Source organism: Myotis daubentonii, chromosome 9 (genome assembly GCF_963259705.1).
Source record: "Myotis daubentonii chromosome 9, mMyoDau2.1, whole genome shotgun sequence".
Taxonomy (NCBI): Eukaryota; Metazoa; Chordata; class Mammalia; order Chiroptera; family Vespertilionidae; genus Myotis; species Myotis daubentonii.
The window spans coordinates 44,186,262-44,205,581 of NC_081848.1; the positions used below are offsets into that span (position 1 = coordinate 44,186,262).

Genomic DNA, 19,320 nt, shown 5'->3' on the forward strand with positions numbered 1-19,320 from the left:
GGGAAGAGCATTGAGTGGAGCACGTAGATAAACTTGTGTCAGACCAAAGTCACTCTACCTTGGACAGGGGACCAATCAAACAGGCATATCTTCAACCTTTGAGCTCCCTGGTTTCTCTCTCTGGCTCCAATGAACACAATTTCCTCTCCTGCTCCCTTTCCTCAAACACATGGCCATTACCAGCTTCTATAATCTTTCCTCCTTTCCAGCTCTGCATTTGTTGCTTTGTGTCTTCTGTGGCCTTTTCTTTCTTGCCATTTCCCCCCTTTACATTCCCAATCAGGTCTGTGGGAACACACACCAGCTCTCACATCCCTCTGGTACCATCCCACTTTTTTTTTCATGCAGGAAGTCAGCTGCCTTTACTGGAGAGAACTTTAAAAAAAATGTTATCTTTATTGTTGAAAGTATTACAGATGTCCCCCCTTTTCTTCCCATTGACTCCCTCCACCCCACACCCATCCCTTCCAGGCCTTCATCACATTATTGTCTGTGTTCATGGGCTATGTACATATGCATATAAATTCCCCAGTTAATCTCTCCCAACCCTCCTACCCCCTCTGAGATTTATCAGTCTGTTCCATGCTTCTATGTTTCTGGATCTATTTTGTTCATCAGTTAATTTTGTTCATTAGATCCCACATATGAGTGAGATCATGTGATACTTATTTTTCTCTGACTGGCTTATTTTGCTTAGCATCATACTCTTCAGGTCCTTCCATGCTGACTCAAAGGGTAAGAGATCCTTCTGTTTTATATATTCCAGGGTATAAATGTACCAAAGCTTTTTTATCCACTCCTCTACTGATGGCACTTGGGCTGTTTCCAGATCTTAGCTATTGTAAATTGCGCTGCTATGAACATAGGGGTGCATATGGTGCATATATTTCTTTCTGATTGGTGTTTCAGGTTTCTTAGGATATATTCCTTGAAGTGGGATCACTGGATCAAGTGGCAGTTCCATTTTTAATTTTTTGAGGAAACTCCATACTGTTTTCCATAGTGGTTGCACTAGTCTGCATTCCCACCAGCAATGTACAAGGGTTTCCTTTTCTCTACATCCTCGCCAGCACTTGTCGTTTGTTGATTTGTTGATGATAGCCATTCTGATATGGAGAGAACTTTTTCATAAAGCAGCCATATGCTCTGCAGGACACAGTACCCTAACTAGGTCAGATGATTGGGCCCTTTTGTAGGTGACTCTGATAACAGACCATGTTCCTCCAGCACTTGGAGGATGGTAATTGGTAATTTTCCCCAGAAAGGAAAATTATGGGCATCATGTGGGTAACTGGAGTGGAAGAAATAATGTTATTGAGCATGAGCTATAACTTAGCTACGGAGATAGATATTTTAAAATACTTTTTTATTAGGGGGAATTAACATATGTCTTCAGCTCTTCAACCTATCTGTTTACGTCAAACCTAAGTTCATAGGACTTGGTCAAATTCCGCCCCCTCTCCCCCCCATCTCCAGTTTGTAATATGGTACCTGAAAAACAGTTACTGCTTCCTAAATGACAGAGTTAACGAATGAATGAATGAATGAATGCACACTAAGAACTAAATGATAGAATTTCCACCCAAAGAAAAAGCTTTAAAATATCATGCACAACGCCTCCCAGCAGCAATGCCTTCCTTTAAAATTTTAGTCATTTATAAACTTAGTTCCTTAAGGTGTGAGCATGAGCAGTGCCTCACCTCAGGCACATAGGCCCTATTAATGCTACCTCTTAAAGTTCCCTTGATTCTCTTCACAAGCAAGCAGATTGTATATGGTGAAGTCAGAGGGATTTCAAATCTCATTTCCGTCAATTATACCAAATTTGTCTGAACAAACATCTACCCTGCTTTTTTCAGTATTCCCTATGCACAGCCACCCAGAGCTGAACATTGTTTCACAAAGATGCTATACTTTGTTTTGAATACCCACGTTTTCTTTTGTTGTTTCTCTTTATTTTCTTTCTTTTCTGTATGATAAAGTACCCACCACAAAGCTAAGTTCAAGTTCTTCACGTTCAAGAAACACTTGTTACAGCCTTTCCAGATACATAGAATAATTCCCTTTTGTCTTTTCATAATCCTCTGTTGGTAGGAGAAATACATACAATAAAATGTTTTATTTGATTAGCTGGGAATATGTATACCTTTTAATCAGACTGTCACTCATTAATGCAGAGGCTATAATCTATTATCTTATATGTTTCTTTTTATTTGCATGTTCAAAGAAGAAGGAATATGTCAAAAGGTCTTGTGCCTTCAGAAAGAATACTACAAGGAATACTGTGTTTTCCTGTGTCTGTGAATAAGAAGTGATGCCTGTGGTGGTCTCCCCACATGTGACTACCTTAAACCACACTGGTGTTAGCCACATTGTGTTCCACTTGCTGGGCATCCCTGGCCTTGAGGACCAGCACATGTGGATTTCCATCCCCTTCTTCATTTCCTATGTCATTGCCCTGCTTGGGAATAGCCTGCTCATCATTGTTATCCTCACAAAGAGCAGCCTCCATGAACCCATGTACCTCTTCCTCTGCATGCTGGCCGGAGCAGACATTGTCCTCTCCACGTGCACAGTGCCTCAGGCCTTGGCCATCTTCTGGTTCCATGCTGGGGAGATCTCCCTGGATCGCTGCATCGCTCAATTCTTCATCATCCACTGCACTTTCATCTCTGAGTCAGGGATCCTGCTGGTGATGGCATTTGATCGTTACATTGCCATATGCTACCCACTGAGATACACAGCTATTCTTACCTATACACTGATTGGGAAAATTGGTGTTACCATCTTTTTGAGAAGTTATTGTACAATTTTCCCCATAATATTTCTTTTGAAAAGGTTGACTTTCTGCCAAAATAATATTATTCCGCATACCTTTTGTGAACACATCGGCTTAGCCAAATATGCTTGTAATGACATTCGAGTGAACATCTGGTACGGACTTTTTGTAATAATAACGACGGTGGTTTTAGATGCCCTGTTAATTTTTGTTTCCTATGTGTTGATTCTCCATGCTATCTTCCACATGTCTTCCCAAGATGCTCGTCAGAAAGCTCTCAACACATGTGGTTCCCATGTCTGCATCATCATCCTCTTTTATGGGCCTGCCATCTTCACTACTCTTACTCAGCGGTTTGGACGCCACATTCCTCCTCATATCCACATTTTGCTTGCTAATGTCTGCATTCTGGTTCCACCTATGCTGAATCCCATCATATATGGGATCAAGGCCAAGCAAATCCGAGAGCAGGCTGTTCACATGTTTTTCCCAAAGCAGGAATAACTTTGGAAAAGGACCAGAGTTTTCAGCATCTATAGCTACTCATGGTGTGATCTATGGAAGTGGTGGATGGAAATATTGGTGGTAAACTGGAAATACTAGGAAACACTAGGAAATAGCTCGAAGATGGTGTTTTTTTTATTTTTATTTTTTATTTTATTTATTTTATTTTTATTTCTAAAAAAATATATTTTATTGATTTTTTACAGAGAAGAAGGGAGAGGGACGGAGAGTTAGAAACATTGATGAGAGAGATTGATCAGCTGCCTCCTGCACGCCCCCCACTAGGGATGTGCCCGCAACCAGGGTACATGCCCTTGACCGGAATCGAACCCGGGACCTTTGAGTCTGCAGGCCGACGCTCTATCCACTGAGCCAAACCGGTTCGGCTTGTTTTGTTTTTTATAACTTTTTTTAAAAAAATATATTTTATTGATTTTTTTGCAGAGAGGAAGGGAGAGAGATAGAGAGTTAGAAACACTGATGAGAGAGAAACATCAATCAGCTGCCTCCTGCACATCTCTTACTGGGGATTGTGCCTGCAACCCAGGTACATGCCCCCAGCTGGAATTGAACCTGGGACCCTTCAGTCTGCAGGCCAATGCTCTATCCACTGAGCCAAACCAGTTAGGGCAAAGAAGATTGTGTTTTTGAAGCAAATTCACCAAATATGTTATAGGATATTAATATTCAACTGCCAATGAAGAGGGGGGGGGGTGGGCATGGTTTGCTTTCTACAAGTTTCCTAATCCTCTTAGTTGCTTTTTCTTACTAATTTAAAAATAACCAACCTTATTTTAAGGACAAAGCACTTAAAATTCTTTTTAAAAAAAATCCTCACGCAAGGATATTTCCTATCGATTTTTAGAAAGAGTGGAAGGGAGGGAAGAAGGGGGAAGAAGAGGAAGAGAGAGAGAAAGTGAGAGAGAGAGAGAAAGGGGGAGAAAAAGGGAGAGAGGTGAGTGAAGTAGCATGAGAGAACTTGTGGTAATAGAACACTTCTCTAAATTGAATGCAGTGGTACTTACATAAATCTACACATATGATAATATTGCATAGAACTACACACACACAATAAATACATTTAAAATTGTTGATATTTAAATAAGATATGTGGATTTTACCAGTGTCACTTGGTTTAGATATTGTACTCTAGTTATATAAGATATTACTATTGGGGAAAATTGAGTGAATGGTACAAGGGATTACCCTTTACAGTGTTGGTTTTTTTTGTTTGTTTGTTTGTGTGTGTGTGTGTGTGTGTGTGTGTGTGTGTGTGTGTTTACAACCACCTGTGAATCTATAACTATTTCAAACTATTTTACAAAGCTACAGTAATCAGATAATGTGGTACTGGCATAAAAACAGTCACATAGATCAATGGAACAGAACACACAGAAAGAAGTAAACTCTCACACATATGGTGAACTAATATTTGACAAGGGAACCAAGGATAATTATTGGGGAAAGGATGGTCTTTTAAATAAATGTTCATAAAACTGGATAATCACGGAAGAATGTAAATGGACCCCTAACTTACACCACTCAAAACAAAATGAACTGAAAATGAATTAAAAACCTAAACATCAGACCTGAAAGCATAAAACTCCTAAAAGAAAATGGAAGAAAAAAGCTCCTTGACATAGCGTCTGCCAATGATATTTTGGATATGATATCAAAAGCACAGCAACAAAAGCAAAATCAATAAGGGGGAACTATGTTAAACTAAAGGGCTTTGCATTGGAAAAGAAACGATCAACGTAATAAATAAGAAACCTATGGCATTAGAGAAAATATTTGCAAACATATACCTGATAAGGGGTTAATATGCAAAATATATAAGGAACTCATACAATTCAAGAGCAAAACACCCACACAACCTAATTAAAATGGTCTGAAGATCTGGAGAAACAGTTTTCAATTTAAAAAATTTTTTTTATTGATTTGAGAGAGAGAGAGAGGAAGGGAAAGGGAGAGAAGCATTGATTGACTGGCTGCCCCCCCCTCGCCCCCCCCCCCCCCCCCGCTCCGATTCCAGCTCTGACCAGGAATCAAACTGGTGACCTGTAGCTGCATGAGATGATGTTGAGCCATGCTGGCCAGGGCTAGACAGTTTTTTTTAAAAGAAGACATATAGCCCTTGCTGATTTTGCTCAGTGGATAGAGCGTCGGCCTGTGGACTGAAGGGTCCCAGATTTGATTCTGGTCAAGGGCATGTGCCCTGACCAGGAATTGAACCGTGACCTCCTGGTTCATAGGTCGATGCTCAACCACTGAGCCCTCTGCCTGGACTATTATTGATATTTTTAATCTTTTTCCTCCTCCTCCTCCTCCTCCACCTCCTCCTTCTTCTCCTCCTCCTCTTTCCCCTCCTCCTTCTTCTGGAAGACTCTTTAAGTTTAACATTTCTTGTAATACTGGTTTGGTGGTAATAACCTCCTTTAGCTTTTTTGTCTGGGAAGCTCTTTATCTATCCTTCTATTTTAAATGATAGCTTTGTTAGGTAGAGTAATCTTGGTTGTAGGTCTTTGCTTTTCATCACTTTGAATCGTTTGTGCCACTCCCTTCTGGCCTGCAAAGTTTCTGTTGAGAAATCAGCTGAGAGTTTTATGGAAGCTCTCTTATAGGTAACTAACTGCTTTTCTCTTGCTGCTTTTAAGATTCTCTGTTTGTCTTTGACCTTTGGCATTTTAATTATGGTGTGTCTTGGTGTGAGCCTCTATAAATTCTTGTTTGGGACTGCACTTACTGGACTTGTACATCTTTTCATAATTATTTTTTCAAATGTTTTAAATCCCTTGCTCAATCTGTTCTCATTCTAGTACCCATATGATACAAATGTTGGCACACTTGAAGTTGTCCCAGAGGCTCTTTAAACTATTCTAATTTTTAAAAACTTTTTTATTTTTGATGTCTTTATTTTTTTTTCCTGCTTCCTTAACCTCTGCTTCATTTACTCTATTGTTGATTTCCTGTAAGGTATTCTTAATTTTAGTTAATGTAGTCTTCATTTCTGACTTGTTCTTTTTGATATTTTGTATTTTCATTTTTATGTTTCCCTATCTCTTTGTTGAAATTCTCCCTAAGTTCATCTACTCTTCCCTTAAGTTTATTGAGCATCTTTATAACCATTTTTAAAACTCTGCATATGTTAGATTGCTTGTCTCTGTTTTGTTTAGTTGTTTTTTTTCTAGAGATTTTTTTCTGCTCAAACTGTATACCTTTTATTTTATTTAGTTCTTTTAAAAAATAGTTTACGTCTCCATTCACCTACTGAAGGACACTAATCACGTCCAAGTTTTGACAATTATAAATGAAGCTGTAATAAATTTTGTGTGCCGGTGTTTGAGTAAATATACATTTTCAATTTACATAAGCTAATATGATTTCTGCATTGCATGGTAAGAGTAAAATTAGTTTTTAAAATCAATAAAACAGAACACAGAGTTTAGAAACAAACCCACACACGTGGCAAGTTTATTTAACAAAGATACAAAAGCAACAATAGAGAAAGGATATCCTTTTCAGCAAATAGTGCTTGAACATTTAGATATCCATCTGCAAAATAATGACCTTCAATTCATGCTTCAAACTCCCTGCAAATATCAACTCAAAATGAATCATTGAACTAGGTAAAGACCTGAAACTATAAAACTTCTAAAAGAAGTCAGAACACTTTTGTCACCTAGAATTATACACATGAATCTGGGAACATCAAAACATCCTATATAATAAAAGCCTAATATGCTAAGTGTTTGGTCGTCTGGTCGTCTGTTCAACCAATCAAAGCGTAATATGCTAATGATATGTTAAGGCCGCTCAATTGCTTGCTATGATGTGCACTGACCATTAGGGGGCAAACAGTTGACTGGTTGACCAGTCGCTATGACATGCACTGACCACCAGGGAGCAGACACTCCAACCGGTAAGTTAGCTTGCTGCTGGAGTCTGGCTGATTAGGACTGAACCATGGGCTAGACATGCCCTAGAGCCCCCCCCCCCCCCCCCCCCCGCCCTAGTCCCTCCCTGGCAGGCAAACCTCCTGCATCCCTCCCTGGCCTCAATCATGTACCGGTGGGGTCCCTCGGCCTGGTCTATGCCCACTTGCAATCCAGGACCTCTCGGATGTCAGAGAGCTGGTTTCAGCCCAATCCCATTCAATGCAGGACTTGCCCCCTGGTGGTCAGTGTACTCCCACAGGGGGAGCACCACTCAGCCAGAAGCCTGGCTCAGGGCTGGCAAGCCTCTCCTGCCTCTGCGGCAGTGCTAAGGATGTCCGACTGACGGACATCCCCTGAGGGCTCCCAGACTGCGAGAGGGCGCAGGCCAGACTGAGGGAAGCCCCACTCCCTGAGTGCATGAATTTTGTGCACCAGGCCTCTAGTGATGTATAAAATAAAATATCATCAAAATTAATAATTTATCCTGCTTGAAAGACACTATTAAGGAAGTGGAAAGAGTCATAGAATGAGAGATATTATGTTCAAATCATAGATCACACAGAGGGCTTGTATCCAGAGTAAAGAACTCATAAAACTTAATAATTAGAGAAGAAACTTCAATAAAAATGGCTGAAATATTTGTACATAAAGAAAATGTACATATAGCAAATAAGTACTTGAAAACATGCTTAACACCACTAATTATAATGAAAATGTAAATTAAACTGCAATGATGAAGCTTTAACAAGCTATTAGAATACTTACATTAAAAAAAGATAGTGTCAGGTTCTGATGAGGATGTGGAATAATGGCAGCTCATACATTGCTGGTGGAAATTCACAATAGTATAGGCACTTTGGAAAAGTTGGGCAATTTTTTAGTAAGTTAAACATATGCCTATGGTGTACACCTGAAACTAATACAAAAGGATATTGAATGCCAACTGTAATTGAAAAAAATTAAAAAAATTTAAAGTAATCTTAGCTGGCTTTAAAAAATATATTTTCTTATTGATTTCAGAGAGGAAGGGAGAGAGAGAGATAGAGAGAGAAAGAGAGAGACATCAATGATGAGAATCATTGATCAGCTGCCTCCTTCACGCACCCTACTGGGGATTGAGCCTACAACCCGGACATGTGTCCTGATCGGGAATCAAACCGTGATCTCCTGATTCATGGGTTGGCGCTCAACCACTGAACCATGTCAGCTGGGCTTAGCTGGCTTTTTAAATGTAGCAATTGATAAGTTGATCCAGCATTTATATGAGTATACTAAAGCCCTATTTTTGCTATAAACATTTTAAAAATAAAAAATAAATTTGGAGGACACTGCCCTGCCCCCATAACCAAATATGCTTATCCTATGACCTGGCAATCTTATTAGTCTTAGATTTTTAGCCACATGAAGTATAAATTTAATTTTCACTTCCAATAAAATATATGAATTTTTAAATTTAAACTCTTTATTGTTTAAAGTATTACATAAGTCTCCTTTTTCCCCCTTTGACCTCTCCCCAATTACTCTCACCCCCCAGAACATGCCCTCACCCCGCTAGTGTCTGTGTCCATTGGTTATGCTCATCTGCATGCATACAAGTCCTTTGGTTGATCTCTTTACCCGCCCCTCCCACCCCCTTCCCTCTGAGGTTGGACAGTCTGTTCAATGCTTCTATGTCTCTGTTGTTCATCAGTTTATGTTGCTCATTATATACCACAAATGAGTGAGATCATGTGATATTTATCTTTCTTCGACTGGCTTATTTCCCTTAGCATAATGCTCTCTAGGTCCATCCATGCTATGGCGAATGTTAAGAGTTTCTTTTTTTTTTTTTTATAGCAGTGTAGAATTCCATTGTGTAATGTACCACTGTTTTTTAATCCACTCATCTGCTGACGGGCACTTAGGTTGTTTCCAAATCTTAGCTATGGTGAATTGTGCTGCTATGAACATAGGGGTGCATAAATCCTTTCTTATTGGTATTTCTGATTTCTTGGGATATATTCCTAAAACTGGAATTACTGGGTCAAATGGGAGTTCCATTTTAAAAAAATATATTTTATTGATTTTTTACAGAGAGGAAGGGAGAGGCATAGAGAGTTAGAAGCATCAATGAGAGAGAAACATGGATCAGCTGCCTCCTGCACACCCCCTACTGGGGATTTGCCCGAGACCAAGGTACATGCCCTTGACCGGAATTGCACCTGGGACCTTTCAGTCTGCAGGCCAATGCTCTATCCACTGAGCCAAACCAGTCAGGGTGGGAGTTCCATTTTTAGTGTCTTGAGGAAGCTCCATACTCTTTTCCACAGTGGCTGTACCAATCTGCATTCCCACCAGCAGTGCAAGAGGCTTCCTTTTTCTCTGCATCCTCACCAGAGAATATCTAACTTGTCGTTTGTTGATGAAAGCCATTCTGACCACTGTGAGATAGTACCTCATTATCATTTCGATTTGCATCTTTCGGATGGTTAGTGACTTTGAGCATGTTTTCATATGTCTCTTGGCCTTCTGTATGTCTTCTTTTGAAAGGTGTCTATTTAGGTCCTTTGCCTATTTTTTGATTGGATTTTTTATCTTCCTTTTGTTAAGTTGTATGAGTTCTCTGTAACTTTTGGAGATTAGACCCTTATTGGAAATAACATTGACAAATATGTTCTCCCATGCAGTGGGCTTTCTTGTTGTTTTGTTGATGGTTTCTTTTGCTGTGTAGAGCTTTTTATTTTGATGTAGTCCTATTTTTTTAATCTTCTCCTTAGTTTCCATTGTCCTAGGAGCTGTATTGTAAAGATATTGCTACGACGTGTGTTTGATATTTTCTGCCTTTGGATTCTTCTAAGATTTTTATGGTTTCCAAGTCTTATGCTTAAGTCCTTTATCCATTTTGAGTTGATTTTTGTGTATGGTGTAAGTTGGTGTAATAGTTTCATTTTTTTTTGCATGTTATCTGTCCAATTTTCCCAACACCATTTATTGAAGAGACTGTCTTGATGCCATTGTATACACTTGCCTCCTTTGTAAATATTAATTGGGTATAATGACTTGGGTTGATTTCTGGGTTCTCTGTTCTGTTCCATTGGTCTCTATGTCTGTTCTTGTGCCAGCACCAGGCAGTTTTGAGAAGAGAGGCTTTGTAATGTAGCTTGATATCTTGTATTGTGATCCTTCCAACTTTGTTCTTCTTTCTCAGGATTGCTGCTGCTATTTGGGGTCTTTTTTTAATTCCATATGAATTTTTTTTGGAGAGTTTGTTCTAGGTCTGTGAAATATGGCATTAGTATTTTAATGGGGATTGTATTGAATCTATAGATTGCTTTGGGTAGTATGGACATTTTAGCAATTTTGATTCTACCAATCCATGAACACGGTATATTCTTCCATTAGTTCATGTCTACTTCTATCTCTTTCTTCAATGTCTTGTAGTTTTCTGAATACAGGTCTTTTACCTCCCAAATATATGAAATTATTATAGCTTTATTTTTAGTTACAAAAGCCTGAAAAATCCCAAATGTCCTTCAAATGGAAAATGGGTGAAATGCTATGGTTCATCCATCCATTGGAGTACTGCTGGCAATGGAAAGGAATGAACTACTAACACAAGTACGCCATGAATAAAATTTAAATGCATTATGCTAAATGAAACAACCTAGACCAAAAGGCAACATAAAGTATGACTCCATTTTTTTTTAAATTAAATCTTTATTGTTCAGATTATTACATTTGTTCCTCTTTCCCCCCCCCCCATAACTCCCCTCCTCCCAGTTCCCGCCCCACCCTCCGCCCTCACTCCCCACCCACTGTCCTCATCCATAGGTGCACGATTTTTGTCCAGTCTCTTCCCGAATCTCCCACACCCCTTTCCCCCCCAAGAATAGTTAGTCCATTCCCTTTCTATGTCCCTGATTCTATTATAATCACCAGTTCATTCTGTTCATCAGATTATTTATTCACTTGATTCTTAGATTCACTTGTTGATAGATGCATATTTGTTGTTCATAATTTGTATCTTTACCTTTTTCTTCCTCTTCCTCTTCTTAAAGGATACCTTTCAGCATTTCATATAATACTGGTTTGGTGGTGATGAACTCCTTTAGCTTTTCCTTATCTGTGAAGCTCTTTATCTGACCTTCAATTCTGAATGATAGCTTTGCTGGATAAAGTAATCTTGGTTGTAGGTTCTTGGTATTCATCACTTTGAATATTTCTTGCCACTCCCTTCTGGCCTGCAAAGTTTCTGTTGAGAAATCAGCTGACAGTCGTATGGGTATTCCCTTGTAGGTAACTGAGTTTCTTTCTCTTGCTGTTTTTAAGATTCTCTCTTTATCTTTTGCTCTTGGCATTTTAATTATGATGTGTCTTGGTGTGGTCCTCTTTGGATTCCTTTTGTTTGGGGTTCTCCGCGCTTCTTGGACCTGTAAGTCCATTTCTTTCACCAGGTGGGGGAAGTGTTCTGTCATTATTTCTTCAAATAGGTTTTCAATATCTTGCTCTCTCTCATCTTCTGGCACCCCTATAATTCTGATGTTGGTACGCTTGAAACTGTCCCAGAGGCTCCTTACACTATCCTCGCATTTTTGGATTCTTTTTCATTTTGCTTTTCCGGTTGGATGTTTTTTGCTTCCTTGCATTTCAAATCATTGACTTGATTCTTGCGCTCCTCTGGTCTGCTTTTGGGAGTCTGTATAATATTCGTTATTTCAGTCCGTGTATGCTTAATTTCTAGTTGGTTCCCCAATATAAGATCGAGGGTCTCATTAGTTTTCTTGTAGATCTCATTAAGTTTATCGGCAGCTTCTAAACAGTTCTTGAGAGACCTCAAAAGTGTGGTTCTGAACTCTATATCTTCCATTGACAATTTTGTCCTGTTTCTTTGTCTCCGCATTTTGTTATGCTTCCTTGGTGCACCCCCTAGTGGTCTTTGTTCGCAGTCTTATAGATAAATCTTGATTGTTGTAGCTAATTCCAGGGAGGGTTTGACCTCCAGGCCAAGTGGCTATGAGAATCAGCTGTGTCAGCAGTGAGAGAACTTCTGTCCTCTAGGGAGGTGCTAATCTAGCCTTTGCTTGAGGCTATCCTGCAAATGCCTCTGTGCAGGGCTTGGGCAGGGCTGGTCGCAGAGGATCAACAGGGTGGGCCGGAGAGAGCAGTTATGGCGGCTCTCAGTCCTGTCCCCAGGGGCTCTGCCTCTCTGAGTCCCAGCACCCGCTGCAAAGCTCGGAGAGAAAGCTGCACTCGCTCTGACCGAAGCCAGACAGTCCCGCTTCTCCCGTTTGAGTCTGGGTCCCTAAAGACTCGGCTGTATCTGGAGCTCAGAGTCTGGGACTCCCTCCCGATTGAAAACAACAACCGCGCCCTCCGCTGCCAGCCCACTCCGCACCTCAGAATTTGACTTAAGCACTGCGCCTCCTCTGAGCGTCCATAAGCGTTTCTCTTTGCTCCTAGTTGTAGGACTTCCACTCAGCCAGCGTTCCTGTGGTTCTGGGTGATGTCCCTTCCGTTTTTTGGTTTCACTTTTGAAGTAGTTGTTCAAAGCAGCAAACTCCGGCATTAACCTATGCCGCCATCTTGGTTCTCGTATGACTCCATTTGTAAGACATTTTAGAAAAGGCAAAAGTGTAAGCACAGAAAACAGAAAAAAGGCTACCAGGGCTGGTGGGAGTTGATTAAGAAGGTACACATGGGTGTTTTTTGGGCGGGTGATGGAACACTTCTATATTTTATTGTGGAAATTGTATGTTTATTGACACAGACACATGAACTAAAAATAATTAATTTCATTGTATTAAGTTGTATGTTTAAGACATAAAAAATGTAATGATGAAAAATGGTACCTTAACTTTGCATATTGCTATTGGATTCCATTCAATTTTTTGGAAAACACATACTTCCTAGAATTTCTAAAAGGTGCATTAAAAAACTTTTTGCACATAAAAAAAACACGTATTCAGCCTGGGTAGGAACAGTCACTCCTACATACATGCAGTAAAAAATTTCAGCATCTCTCCTATAGTACACTAGAGGAAATCTAGCAACTGTGTCTTAATGCTCATGTTCATAACAAGTTTATTTATACTATCAATTAGTTGGATATAAATATTCAATAATAATGCACTTATTCAACTTAATATTTATGTAATGTTCTGGATGCCAATGAAAATACTTGTTATACAACATTACATTAAAAAGGTGGATATAAAATAGTTTCCCAATCCTATCTAATAAAAGAGAACGTGGTATTAGCGTAAGACCCCTACCCTTCCCATTGCCTAATCAGGGCAATATGCAAGATGGCGGCCAGCAGTCAGGCAGCTTAAAGCGAACATGAGGCTTGCTTGCTTCAGTGACGGAGGACTCCAACGTTCCCCGCCTGCTGCTGCAGGCCTCTGAGCTGCAACTCTAAGCAACTATGTTACAAATATAGAAGCTAAACAAAACCCCAGAAACCCGCTATAGCCGCTGGGCTTCAGCCAGCAGGATCACAACATTGTTTCAACTACAGAAGGTAAACAAAGGCCAGAAACCTGCTTTCACGAGCAGAGGCCTAAGACCTGGAGCCAAGCCTCTGAGCTAAAGCTGGCCCAGAATAAAAAAGAAAAAGAAAAAAAGGAGCGGTTGGGAGCTTCAGTCACCCGCCAGCCTGAAAACAGCCCTCAGTCCCTCACCCAGACTGGCCAGGCACCCCAGTGGGGACCCCCACCCTGAAGAGTGTGTGACAGCTGCAAACAGCCATCATCCCCTCATCCAGGTTGGCCAGGCACCCCAGTGGGGACCCCCACCCTGATCCAGGACACCCTTCAGGGCAAACCAGCCGGCCCCCACCTGTGCACCAGGCCTCTATCCTATATAGTAAAAGGGAAATATACCTCCCGGCACCGGGATCAGCATGACAGGGGGCAGAGCCCAAAACCCCTGATCACCCTGCGGCCCTGTGTGTGACAGGGGGTGGGGCCACAACATCCCAATAGGCCCTGCTCTGTTCGTGACAGGGGAAGGCGCCCCAACCCCCTGATCAGCCCTGCTCTGTGCCTGATAGGGGGAAGCTCCCCAAACCCCTGATTGCCCTGCGGCTCTGTGTGTGACAGGCTATGTCCCCCCAACCCCCTGATCGGCCCTGCTCTGTGTGTGACAGGGTCCAGCACCCCAACACCCTGATAGGCCCTGCTCTGTGTGTGACAGGGTGTGGCGCCCGCCCCCCCACCCCCCCAAGGGACCTGTTCTGTGTGTGACGGGGTAGAGGCATAACCTCCCCAACGGCCCTGCCCTGGGTGTGACCGGGAACGGCGCCCCAATCCCCTGATCTGCCCTTCTTTGTGTGTGACAGAGGGCGGTGCCCCAACTCCCCTATTGGCCCTACTCTGTGAGTGACAGGGGGGAGCTCCCCAACCCCCTGAAGGGCCCTGCTCTGTGCATGACAGGGGGGAGCTCCCCAACCCCCTGATCAACCCTGCTCTGTGCGTGATAGGGGATGGAACCCCAACCCCCCTGATGGGACCTGCTCTGTGAGTGACAGGAGGGAGCTCCCCAACCCCCTGATTGGCCCTGCTCTGTGCATGACAGGGGGTGGTGCCCCAACCTGCCCATTGACCCTGCCTTGAGTGTGACAGGGGGAGGTGCCCCAACCCCCCAATCGGCCCTACCCTGAGTGTGACTGAGGGTGGCATCGCAATCTCCAAATCCTCCCTGCTCTGTGCATGACAGGGGGGGCGCCCCAACTCCCCAATCAGCCCTACTCTGAGCCCGACCAGGGGCTGCACCTAGGGATTGGGCCTGCCCTCTGCCACCTGGGAGCAGGCCTAAGCCAGTAGGTCATTATCTCCCGAGGGGTCCCAGACTGCGAGAAGGCACAGGCCGGGCGGAGGGACCCCCCCTTTCCCCCCGAGTGCACAAATTTTTGTGCACTGGGCCTCTAGTTTATAATAAGTGAAAATTTGCTTAAATGACAAAACATTTTAGAATTATGAACTATTTAGCTAAATGGGTAAGATTAGTGGAAATTACAATGCCTCTTTGTTATTTTGTCTTTTTATAGCAATAGATATTTTTGAACTTATTCAAATGATAAATTAAATACAAACAAAAATTTAAAATAAGGCAATTCATGTTTGATTTTGAAGCACTTGTGAAGAACACAAAGGAAACAAAAAGGATTAATAATTTGATTACATAATTTTAAGGACTCATATATAACTAAGATTAATAAACAGGAAAAATGAGGAAATGTTTTAATGAATGTTGTGCTGTAACCATTATTGCTGTATCCACTTTGAAAATTAAAAATAAATGTGGAGGACACTGCCCCACTCCCATAACGAAATATGCTTATCCTATGACCTTGCAATCTTAGTCTTAGATTTGTAGCCACATGAGGTGTAAATATGGTATACAGGCAAAATGAGGAAATGTTTTAATAAACATTATGACTTGAACAACTGAAAAAGTTGAAATAGAGTGCATGTTAATAATAATGAAATGGCTAGGTAAATTATGGGTCTTCTATAAACTTGTATATTTTATTGCCAGTTAAATTATGTTTTACAAAAGGTTTTGGGTTTGATTCTCAGCCAGGGCAGATACTTAGGTTGCCAGTTCAATCCCCCGGTCATGGCGCATAAGGGAGGCAACTGATCCATGTTTCTTTCTCACATGGGTGTTTCTCTTTCTAGCTTCCTCTCTCTAAAATGCAACAACCATATGCTCAGGTGAGGCTAGAAAACTTATGTTAAAATATTTATATTATAAATCTATGGAAAAAAGTAGTTTCATGTATGTAAAAATATATAGACTTCACATAGAATATGTATGTAAGCTATGTGAAAAATAGTTTCAGATATGTAAAAATGTATTTACAAAACAAAGGAAAAAGGCAAGTCACACTCACAGAAGTAATAAATGTTACTTATTTATAAGTTTCATTTTCTCTAAATATTTTAAAGTGATAATTTCATAGTTTTCTAGTTTACAAGGAAGTGTATTTTAAGTATGTTGATTTAGTGCCTAGTTTTTCAGCAACATAATAGACACTAGGGAAGTAACATACATAGAATGCTGAGCCTACTTTCAACTGGGTAATGAACTAAAATGATCACATTTACATGTGAAAAAGGCTTTTTAAAAATGATTTTATTTATTTTTAATTTAATATTTTCTCCATCACTGTTTACCCCCTATATGACCTCTTTGACCTCCACCAAGCCCCCTCCACCTCCGCAATCACCACACTGTTATCCATGTACATCAGTTCTCTCTTTTTTTCTTTGTTGCTTAATCATATTTTTTTGGAAAGTAAGACATGAGTAATCTGTCCCCCTTCCCTAACTGCCCTCCACCCAGAGCCGTCTGCTTCCTCTCTCTCTATTTGCCTCTATTTTGCTTGGTAGTTAAAACAAACAAACAAACAAACAAACAAACAAACAATAAAACTACCTTATGATCTAGTGATTCCTCTTCTGGAAATTTATCTGAAGAAAAATGAGACACTAATGTGAAAGAATATATGTACCCCTATGTTCATTACAGTGTTTTTTACAATAGCCAAGATGTGGAAGTAACCCGTGTCCGTCCGTAGATGAGCTGATAAAAGAGCCATGGTACATTTACCCAATGGAATACTACTCTGCTGTAAAAGGAAAAACAATCCCCTTCTGTCATAGCATGGATGGGCCTGGAGAACATTATGCTAAGTGAAATAAGCCAGTCAAAGAAAGAGAAATGTTTTTTAAAAGAGGATGCCTGTCTAAATTATAAATGGCATACCCTTGTATGGATTCAGTTCAGGGGCTTATTCTAGAAGAGTATGTGAACTGTAGTTCAATTGAAACAATTTACTTACCTACACACACTTTACAGAAAATAAACAGTAACCTGTCATAAAGTATTAGCAATAAATATCTTGACTTAAAAAATGGAGATTTTACACAATTTTTTTGTAATACACTCTCTAAGCTGAAAGGAGTGGTGAATTTCTAGAATGAGAGACTGTTTCCCTGTGTCAGATGGTGCTGAAGTGTCACGTATGATGTAGACAGTCTTAACCATTGGATTCAGCATTGTGGAGGACACTGTGACATGCAGTGTCATGGCATAGGAAAACTGTCTGACTCGGGTAAGAGGAAGAAAAATAGAGAAGGACATTGAGTCGTGAATGTATAGACAACTCTTTCAAGGTCTTTTACTGTGATGGAGAGAGAGAAAGAAGGAGAAGTAGAATAGGAAGAGGAAGGAGAGGAAGAGAGGGAGGAGGAAAAGAAAGATAAGAGGGAGACAGGGGAAAGGGGGAGGAGGAGGGCAGAGAACAAATGACAGGGGAATGTGGATGGCAGAGGTTTTTGCCTGCTTCCCTCACTTCTCTCCCAATCTCTTTACCACATCATGTCTGAATCAAACCAGGAAAGAATAGTCTAGTTATTACCCATAATGTAACTCTTTTCAAAGACCTCTGTAGAGTATAGACTAGAAATGAATTAAAAAGGTAACTGGTGTATTTCTCAGACTCTGAGTAAGAAAACTCACCAAGGCACAAAGAAATTCATCTCTCTTATTTATCAAAGACTTTAAAGAGCAACTGTTCTCCACCTACTAGGGCTTCTAAAGCTCACCTCATGTACAGCTAAAAATGCTGAGGAAACAGTAGCTTGTTTCCTTTTCCCAAAGTCATATTGTTTTGGAAAGCAAGACATAAGTAATTTGGTCTCTGATCTGTTTGGTCTTGATCCCATAAATGATGGGATTTAGCATAGGAGGTATCAGAATGCAGACATTGGCAAGGAGTACATTAATGTGGGGTGAAATGTGGTGTCCAAAGCGGTGAGTGAGGGTTGAGAAGATCCCAGGACCATAAAAAAGGATAATGACACAGACATGGGAACCACAAGTGTTGAGAGCTTTGTGGCGAGCCTGTCGGGAAGGGATGCGGAAGACAGCACGGAGAATAAGCATATATGAAACACAAATTAGTATAACATCTAAAATCACTGTTGACATGAGGACGAAAAATCCATACCAAATGTTTATGCGTATGTCATCACAGGCATACTTGGCCAACCCCATGTGCTCACAACCAGTGTGTTGAAGAATGTTAGTTCTGCAAAAAGTCAGTCTTTTCAGAAGAAATATCATGGGGAATACTGTACAGTAACTTCTCAGAAAGATAGTCAGACCAATTTTCCCAATCAGCACATGAGTAAGAATGGTGGTGTATCTCAGCGGGTAGCATATGGCAATGTAGCGGTCTAATGCCATCACCAGCAGGATCCCTGACTCAGAGATGTAAGTGCAGTGGATGAAGAAGAGTTGAGTGATGCAGCGATCCAGGGAGATCTCCTGAGCATGGAACCAGAAGATGGCCAAGGCCTGAGGCACTGTGCACGTGGAGAGGACAATGTCTGCTCCGGCCAGCATGCAGAGGAAGAGGTACATGGGTTCATGGAGGCTGCTCTTTGTGAGGATAAGGAAGATGAGCAAGCTGTTCCCCAGCAAGGCGATGACATAGGAAACGAAGAAGGGGATGGAAATCCACACGTGCTGGTCCTCAAGGCCAGGGATGCCCAGCAAGTAGAAGACTGTGTAGCTCACATCAGTGTGGTTTAAGGTAGTCATACCTGGAGTATATGACTTGGGACCTCACTTTCTGTTTGTAGAGAAATCAACATTTCAGATTGTACTCAAACTTTATAGCACTTATCTGATTCTTTTCCATATTTAGTTCCAAGAACAACTAGGATAACAAAATGAGTAGGGTATTGTCGTTTTTCCTCCCAGTGAGGTAACAATCTTAGAGAGGAATAGATGTTTATAAAGCCTACAAAACAATATGCTAAGTGAACATGTTAGTGGTAAAAAGATACTATTATAGGAACCCAACAGAATGGCTAATTCAATCTACTTGGGTATAGGATGCCAGACTGAGAATGGAATGAAGTCATTTGGCATTTTAAAGATAGACTTTTGTTATATAAATATTTAATGCATTTAAAACAGTGTGTAATCCCGTGTGGTTGTTTCATTGCATCTATAACACAATGGTGAAAAGATCCAAATCAAAGTATATTGTCTGATTACAAATTAACGGGCTTGGATGCTTTCCTAGGAGGAGATATTCAATCA

The 19,320-nt window shown here is 40.8% G+C and overlaps 2 protein-coding genes across 2 annotated transcripts; one reads left to right on the forward strand and one right to left on the reverse strand.

Moving 5' to 3' along the window:
* Nucleotides 1-2,314: 2,314 nt before the first annotated feature.
* LOC132241855 (olfactory receptor 52B4-like) lies at nt 2,315-3,309 on the forward strand. The gene has a single exon (XM_059710820.1). The coding sequence runs from the start codon at nt 2,315-2,317 to the stop codon at nt 3,281-3,283; it is 969 nt and encodes a 322-aa protein (XP_059566803.1). The 3' UTR covers nt 3,284-3,309.
* Nucleotides 3,310-17,868: 14,559 nt separating this feature from the next.
* On the reverse strand, nt 17,869-18,813 carry LOC132242083 (olfactory receptor 52B4-like). Its single transcript, XM_059710998.1, has one exon. The coding sequence runs from the start codon at nt 18,811-18,813 to the stop codon at nt 17,869-17,871; it is 945 nt and encodes a 314-aa protein (XP_059566981.1).
* Between the last annotated feature and the right edge of the window lie 507 nt (nt 18,814-19,320).

Bases quoted from the DNA above. Each gene is read 5' to 3' on its own strand.
- LOC132241855 (XM_059710820.1), top strand. From the start codon at position 2,315: ATGCCTGTGGTGGTCTCCCCACATGTGACTACCTTAAACCACACTGGT.
- LOC132242083 (XM_059710998.1), bottom strand. From the start codon at position 18,813: ATGACTACCTTAAACCACACTGATGTGAGCTACACAGTCTTCTACTTG.